Genomic DNA, 8,532 nt, shown 5'->3' on the forward strand with positions numbered 1-8,532 from the left:
AGACTCGTGTGTGGGGCTGAGAACAGGGTGGAGAGCAGCAGCTCAAGAAGCAGAATTTAGAGATAATTTTCCCAGGAGTGACATTGTTCTCTGTTTTAGTATCCAACAAGGCAGCTTAATGCATTCCAAAGGCAAACCCAAACCGCTCTTTGGAGGTACCCAGCTCATGAGCCCCAGAAAGACAGATGCTACCTGGCTGTGAGGGTTCAGCTGGATCCAGAGAAGCGCTGAGTGCAGAGGGAGATGGGGCCATCAGCTCCAAATCCAGCAGTTGAATTTGGATGAGGGTTTTAGGAGGTGCATGCACACATACAGCAATACATGGTGGGGAATCTGCTTGTCTGACACATGCAGCGGAGGATGCAGTAAGATGCAGCTGATTGGCACCCAGGAACCTGCCTTTCCTCACCCTGACTTTGCTCCTGGGCCCCTCAACTCAAATCAATCTGGAATAACTATATTTACCAGCCTGGATAAATCTATTGACACCTGCTAATGAAAGGCTCTGGGAGAGCGAAGTAGGAACAAACTGCATTTCATCTAGTTCTCGGTGCCAACAGCATCCACCTGCTCACTGTGTTTCAGGAGCACATCCCTCCACACCAGCCAAGCTGAGGAAGGCAGAGCACATCTAGCAGTGCCTGGAGAGGAGGCAGGAGACAGAGCACTGAACCGTGGCTCAACAGAGCTGAGCTGAGCTGAGATCTCACCGCTGTGGCCAGATAACCTTGGGGTGATGGGCTGCAAAATAAAAATAAGGCAGGCAGCCTCTTTCCCAGAGTAAGTGGGAGGGGAAAGGGCTGCAGCATGGGACACACAGCAGCTCAGGCTGTATATCCCTCTTAATCAACACCTGAATTAATGATATTCCTCCCCTCACAGCTGTCAGGCGTTGAAGCCTTGGGTTCCCACTCTCGCTATGCTCCCTTGCTTCTTTTAAGCCTCCGCATAAGCCCATCTCCCTGACCTCCTGATCTCTGCTGTCTCTCCCAGAGCATCTTCACTCTCAGGGCTGAAGGGGTTTTTTTATTTTTTTGGTCTTTGGCACTCTGAGTCTTGACAGTGCTGCTTTGCATGCAGCTGCTTCTGCTTGGCATGAGCAGCACTGGGAGGTTCTGGGGCAGGGGACCCACAGGGAAGATCATCGTTCTGCAGCTCTCCTCCATGGCACAAGATAATTGAGCTCTTTCCTTTTGGTGATGAACCTTTGAGACACCTCCCTAGCACCCTGCAAAAGCCACTACCAGGACCCTGACAGAGAGATCTGCAAACCCCTTGTCCTTGCTGGTGCTGCTGCCAGCCAGCCTCTCCTCCACCATCACACACCTGCACCTCGGGTCACTCCGACCTTTCTGCTTAGAAATATATTCCCCACTTCTAGAGGTCTGTCTTTTTGCCTTTTGAATCTCTTTCTTGCCTTAATTCTGCTGAGGTTGGTAGCGTTTGGTGAAAAAAAATGCTTCAGAAAGGAAGGTCCGTTAATACCAAGCTGCTTTGTTAAGCAAGAGGTGTTCCCCAGAGCCTCTCCCCTCTCCTTTTCTTTCCTTCGGAGTGCTCAGCACCCCCCGATTCCTAGGCAGAGCTGAGCTCCCCGGCACCCGCCGCCCGAGCCCACCTTCCCAGCACAGATCCCACTAGAGGGCAACAGAAACCCAAGAAAAGGAAACGCGGAGCTGGACCGAGCAGCACAGAGCAGAAAGGGCCTGGCAGCACTACCGAGGCTTCTCGCAGTTCGGCTTTCAGGTAAATGACACCTCAAAAACTCGCAGCTGCTCCCCTGTAGACTAAGTTCAGGTGGGATATGCATCGGGCTGCATCCTCCTGCCCCAAACCAGCCCCTGCTCACTGGGACGGTAGGAACATCCCTCCCAGAGACACAGATCACCTGGACCAGGGGGGAGAAAAACAAAGGTTCCCCAGAGCACTAGGAGTATATGGGTGACTTTTGATTCTGGAAGTTGCACAGTCCGAGTGTGTTTTTGCAGCAGCCCCTGGAGCCCCAGTGAGGGTGGCTGGGCCTTTTGTGTCAGGTTCTGCAGCTGCAAGAGCCTCATCCTTTAACATAATCGCAGCCCAGGAGCGTGTCTCACCCCCAGGAGAAGCCCAGACAACACGCAATGTTGGTCACCACACTTCCTTGTATTGACAAAATCCAGCAGAATAAGTTTGCAAAACCCACTTTGGTACACATCAGCTGGAGCTGCATCTTCAGAGCAGCTGAGTCAAGCAAAGCTGGAGCCAAAACCTCAGCACCAAGCCACCCCATCCTCAGCAGCTGCATGGCAAGGGGCTGTGACACCTCTTCCACCCCTGACACCCCCCCCAGCCTGGGACCCTCCTGGGGAAAAAGCGGCAGACACAAGAGTTTTCTTTGGAAGTGCGGAAAGCAGCATCCAACCTTCCCATTTTCTCCTCCCATCCCAATCCCATCTGATTTTACAGCACCAGGGTTGTATTCACCAGTGTTTCAAAGGAAACCTGTCCTTAAAAGCTGTCCCAGGACTTGTCTGAACGGTTCAATTTCCACATCCAAGGTCCTGTTGCTGCATGGGAAGAGCAGGAACCCACTTTTACCAAACAGATCCCTCAGGTAAGCCACATGGGCTGGGACACATCCCTGGGCTGGATGGGAGGAGACATCCCCACCACTGTCCCAGGAAGATGGAAGCACCAGCTCTATGCTCACCACGCATGGGCTATTTAAGTAGCTCCTGAGGGAGCCATCACAGCACAAGACGAGCTAGAGCAGCTCCTAAATCAATCCTTCTTTATGTCACTCTAGTCCCCAGCTCCCTTCAAACACCAGGAAACCCAGAAAGTCACATTAAATCATTTTTATCTCTTGTTCTTCCTTCTCATCTTGAGCCGCTCTGACCTCAGCTCGGCCTCGCTGAGTCGTGAGGAGCCAATTTGAAGCCACAGAGCTGCTCCCCAAAAGTATTTTGCCACTCAGGACTGGTATGGGAATAGGTGGGATGCATCCAGCACAGTGTGTGGGGTGATATGGAACTGAGCCCATGCAGCACAGACGGCCCCAGCAAGGCTGTGCAGGAGCTGCAGCACTTGGAGTGATTGAAAAGCAGGAGATGGCACAGGCATTTGGAAGTTTTATGAAGATCTTTTATCGAAATCACAGTAGTTAGAGACGTGCAGCCTATTAAAGGTACCCAGCACACCGCTGGGGCCAGGACAGCATTAGTGCTACCATATATCCTCCAACGCTGTGTTCCTGCTGGGTTTAGGAGGCCCCAGGGTCCTTCCAGAACAACTCTTGGATGAATATTCTGGAATTTAATAGCCCTGGCTACCAGGAAGCTTTTTGTGAAGGATTTGTCACTCCTTTGCTCCCTTTGGCACAGGTTGGCCAGAGAATTAGGCCTCGTCTCACCCTCTGTTGGCATTAAGGAGGTGCTTGTCTTCCCGTGCCCCAGGATGACCCCACTCGGGGGAAGCAAGTGCCATCAACACCAAACAAGTTGCTCAATAGTGAGCAGAAAGTGATTCAGTCCCCAGGTAACTCCTGTGGCCTCTGCCCATGCCGAGGTGGCATTTCTAACCTGATCCAGATTTCCAACAAACCCAGCAGGGTGATGTGGCAGGCAGCAGCCACCACCCAGATTTGTCCCTCCTCTCCCCAAATCTACAGGAGAATCCTCCCTGTCCAGACCCCAGCATGGCAACCACAGTCACGAGCTGGACTGGTTTGCTGTGTAGATGGGAGTGCTGGTGGGCATTTGGTGAGAGCATCCTGCATCTCACAACCTGCTCTTGCCCTCACAATTTGTTCCATCTTTAGTGTCACTGCAAGACCTGGCTTTCCAAAGCAGCTCGGGAAAAGAGGGGATATGAAAAACACACAGAGAGGAGGATAAAGTGATGAAAAGAAAGGAGATTGTCTCCTAGGGAGTGAGAAAACGCCAGGTTTAGTTCTAGTCCTGTCCCTGGCAAGTTACTTCTGGTTTAATTCTAGTCCTGTTACTTCTCAGTACTGCAACTTCTCCTGCTCAAAGAAGGGAAAAGGACGACTGCTGCCTTCACTGGGACAAGCCCTGCCACGAGCAGATCTGTCTGTCGCAGCAAACCAGCCTGCAATACAGCCTGCCAGCCCTTTCCTTCTGGAATAGCACAGAGATCAAACTGCCTGGCTTGGAGAAACAGGATCCACATTTCTCTGATCCTTTTAGAGTGGCCCAAGTTGAAGGGCAGCAGTGCCCCGGCATAGGTGCAGTTTGCCACCTCCCACCCTTGCCATGCAGAGGGAAAAGGAGAATGCTATTGCCCAGGCTTATGAATGTGCATAAAGACAAAATCACAAATAAATCCAAAATAAACTTCCTACCCAGCCTGTGCCTCTTGCAAAGGAGAAGCTGGATGCTCCAGGGAGGAGGGAAATGCTCCACATCCATTTTGAGCAGGTAGAGGGGTCACATACAGACCTCAAAATCAAAAGGCCCTGGAAATGTTACAATTCTCTCTGATTTCAGTGATTTTAAAGGTGGTGAGGGAGAGAAGACTGCTCAGCCATGCAGCCAGGCAATGGGGAGAGGAAGCATCACTGCAGCAGCCAGTATTAGAGGAACAAAAATTAACTCCCCAATAAATCCAGCGCCAAGGAGTCTCCCCTCATCTCATCCATCACCTTCTAAAGGGCACAGCTGCCCTGCCCCATGCTGAGCCTTCCTTTGTCATCCTCCAGCCAAGTCCTGCAGCCCCAGGGAAGGGGCTGAAGGGAACAGGATGGTAAGAGCTGAGCCCCAGGGCAGAAGGTACTGCCACAGTCCTGCGTGTTACCCTGCTGCGACATAAAGCAGATTCTCAGGGCAGAAACAGTGACCTTGGGGGTCCCCCCAGTTGTCCTCCCCACCGCAGTTTGCTCCCTTCCTGCCAGTTCTCCACTATTAGCCCGGGATGCTCCTCTCCGGGGAGCGATGTGGATTTGCACGATGGCTCCCCAGCTGTCTTCTTCGGCGCACCCACGCACTCTGCCAGAGCTCGCCGAGCCCCTCGGGTCCCCCACATCAGCCCCTGGGAACCCTCCCGGGGTCGGTTTGCTGGTTATGGACAGCAAAGGGTTACGCTTGGAGGTGCCGCTCCGCTCCCAGCACCTGGCAGGGGAGGGAGCGAGGAGGGGATCGAGCAGAGTTTCATTGAGCCACCAGCGAGGCGGCGAGGAGCAAGCGGAGGGTGGAGGGGACAGGAGAGAGGGCAGGCAGTAGGGCAGAGTGTGGGGACAGGAGGCGGATAGGCAGTGGGGCAGACGAGGGGCAGGCAGTGGGGCTGGCAGTGGGGACAGGCGGGGGGCTGGCAGTGGGGGCTAGCAGTGGGGACAGGCAGGGGGCTGTCAGTGGGGACGGGAGGGGGGCTGTCAGGGGGGCTGTCAGTGGGGCTGTCAGTGGGGACGGGAGGGGGACAGGCGGGGGGCTGTCAGTAGGGACAGGCAGTGGGGCTGTCAGTGGGGAGGGGAGGGGGGCTGGCAGTGGGGCTGTCAGTGGGGACGGGAGGGGGTCAGGCAGGGGGCTGTCAGTGGGGACGGGAGGGGGTCAGGCAGGGGGCTGTCAGTGGGGACGGGAGGGGGGCTGGCAGTGGGGCTGTCAGTGGGGACGGGAGGGGGACAGGCAGGGGGCTGTCAGTGGGGACGGGAGGGGGGCTGGCAGTGGGGCTGTCAGTGGGGACGGGAGGGGGTCAGGCAGGGGGCTGTCAATAGGGACAGGCAGTGGGGCTGTCTGTCAGTGGGGACGGGAGGGGGGCTGGCAGTGGGGCTGTCAGTGGGGACGGGAGGGGGGCTGGCAGTGGGGCTGTCAGTGGGGACGGGAGGGGGGCCGGAGCGGCGGCGGCAGCAGGTGAAGCCGCCTCCGCCTCCCGCCGCCCGGTCCGGCACAGCGGGGCGGGAGCTGCCGGAGCCACCATGGGCCGGGGGGGGGCCTAGGAACGGGTTTATCAAGGGGGCCACCCCCTTCCCCTCGCTGACGTCCCTCGCTTAAAAAGAAGGGAGGGAAAGGAGACGCGAAAAGAAAAAAAAAAGCCACAAACCCACCCAAACCCTCCGTAAATCCGAGACACGGCGAAGGCGGGCGGCACCGGCTGCAAAATGCATCTCCCTCGGAGCTGCATCGTCCTCCTCATCCAGGGGAGCATCTCCCTGCTGGTGAGCGCTGGGGAAGGGGGACTGAGGGCACTGGCGGGGGGTCGTGCTACCAAAGCAACGGGGAGGGGGGATTGGGTTGGCAGCCAAGAACGTTTCCCGAATGAATTTATCCCCCTCAGGTCCGTCCCCCCCACGCCATCCCCCGAAAAAACAAGCGTCCCAAAACTTCTGTTGTTTTGCGGCAGGTAGCGGGTGGGCAGCGGGCAGGGCTGCTGACAACGGTGCCTCCCGATCACCCGAAATATCTGCAGCCCCCCCCCGCCCGCCCAGCACAGCAGCCCCGGTACGGCGGCTGGGGGCCGCTCGCCCGCACCCCCGGGGCCGGGCAGAGCTCCGGCGCAGCCCGACAGGCCGGCTCGACCGCGGCTCCCCCGCTGCCGCCTCTGCCCCCCGAGCCCTTCGCACCCCTGGCGGCGCGGCGGGGGTTGCTCGGCAAGCCCAGCTCCGAGGGCGACGGGGCTGCAGCACCCGCCTCCCGCACAGGCACCCTCCCGGCACGCTGGGTACCTGCCGGGTTCCCGCAGCCTGGGAGCAAGGCAGCCGCTGCAGCCCCCCAGCCCTGTCCGTGCTGATGCTGGGGCTGGTGGCTGGCGGTAGGCAGAGCCCCCACGCCGGCAGGAGGGAATGTGCAGAGGAGCCGGTGCACGGCTGTTAGAGGCGAAGAGCATTTCCCCCGTGTGAGAACTCACCTCTGTGCTTTGCTGTCTCTCGTGCTGCCTTGCTGCTCCCAGCTCCGTGGCTCCCCAGACCACGGACAGTTTGGAGGTCAGAGAGGGGTCAGCACTGCTGTCAGTAGCGAGAGGGGTGTGAAGGCCATGAGGTGGGCATCCTCCTCCATAGCACCCTCTCCCTGGCATCTGCAGAGATCCCGGGTGCAGGTGCTCTGCCCTGAGAGGTGCCACTGCCAGGCTGCACCAGCCATGAGCCCAATGCACTTGTCTCAGCTCCTTTCACCCTGAGCAACCATGAGAGGAGAGCAAGAGCAGTGGAATATCGCTACCAGAAGGGAAATGTGAACTACAGAAACAAGTAAAACCAAGAGAAAAGGGAGATAAGGAAAGCAAAGATGGAAAAAAGGATGTCTGGGTCATATCTGGAGAAGGGGGGTGACTGGAGAGGCAGGCACCCACCACTCATCTCTCACTCCCCATCATCACTACATTCAGGTGGTCAGTGGCCAAGACGGACCGGGGAAAGCTGCAGAGCAACGTGAACCCGAGACTGAGGAGAGAGCTCAAGTGCAGAAGACCAGAGGGCTGCTGCCTCCCAAGTCCCTGTTAACTCCAACCTTGCTGCAGAATATGACCCTCCTGGAACTGGTGAGCAGCTCACAGGAGGTATGGGATATCCTGGAAAACCTGTCCGAGAGGGACCACGCTCCACACCCCAGAGGACAGAGGGACTTGGGGCCAGCCTCAGGCAAGCTGAAGAAAATTTTTGGCTGGGGAGATTTCTATTCCAACATTAAGACAGTGAAGCTGAACCTCTTGATCACTGGAAAGGTGGTTGATCACGGCAACGGCACAGTCAATGTCTTCTTCCGACACAACTCTACCGGGCAAGGGAACATCTCTGTCAGCCTCGTCCCTCCCACCAAGGCAGTGGAGTTTGACCTGGAGCAACAGATCTTCATCGAGGCCAAAGAGTCCAAAGTCTTCAACTGCCGTGTGGAGTACGAGAAGGTGGATCGTGCCAAGAAGACCACGCTCTGCACTTACGACCCATCTAAAACCTGCTACCATGAGCACACCCAAAGTCACGTCTCCTGGGTCTGCTCGAAGCCCTTCAAAATCATCTGCATCTACATTACCTTCTACAGCATAGACTACAGGCTGGTGCAGAAAGTGTGTCCCGACTACAACTATCACAGTGATGTTCCCTACTACCCCTCAGGATGATGAGCATTATCCAGCACAGGAGTCCCCGGTGAAATCGGGTGTTGGGGATACGGGGGGAGGGATGGGGATAGTTTTATAAGCGGGGGAGGGAGTGTGGTGGACCCTAGAAACCAGAAGCAAGGAAGAAAGAGGAGCACTTTCCATTTTCCCTCAAAGCTCCAATGTCAAGGGGATGAATTTTAGGCTATGGGGTACAGGCACTGCTCAGCCTGGCCTGGATCTGTGGCCTGTAGAGACTGGTACGTGAGGGCAGGGTCTGAATTTAAGACACAGAAAACAAGACATAAAGCCACAATCAGGACTTGTGTTTCTCAGTTCAACAACAGGCCACATGGTCCTAAAAGGTCAGGGACCAGGGGAAGAGGGCTTCAGAAGCTGACTTACACAGCTTGGAGCCAGGGAGGACCTCAGGGGGAGCACGGCCCCTGATGCTCTCCATGGCTGTCAGACATTGATGGGCAGCCCCATCATCTGCCCACGTCTGAGTTC

General features: G+C 56.5%; 1 protein-coding gene across 1 annotated transcript; it reads left to right on the forward strand.

Annotated features, from left to right (window-relative positions):
• Window positions 1-6,088: 6,088 nt before the first annotated feature.
• Window positions 6,089-8,043, forward strand: NXPH3 (neurexophilin 3). Its single transcript, XM_062018778.1, has 2 exons — window positions 6,089-6,145; window positions 7,312-8,043. The coding sequence occupies exons 1-2, from the start codon at window positions 6,089-6,091 to the stop codon at window positions 8,041-8,043; spliced, it is 789 nt and encodes a 262-aa protein (XP_061874762.1).
• Window positions 8,044-8,532: the final 489 nt, after the last annotated feature.

The sequence above is a fragment of the Colius striatus genome, chromosome Z, assembly GCF_028858725.1.
Source record: "Colius striatus isolate bColStr4 chromosome Z, bColStr4.1.hap1, whole genome shotgun sequence".
In the NCBI taxonomy this organism is placed as follows: domain Eukaryota; kingdom Metazoa; phylum Chordata; class Aves; order Coliiformes; family Coliidae; genus Colius; species Colius striatus.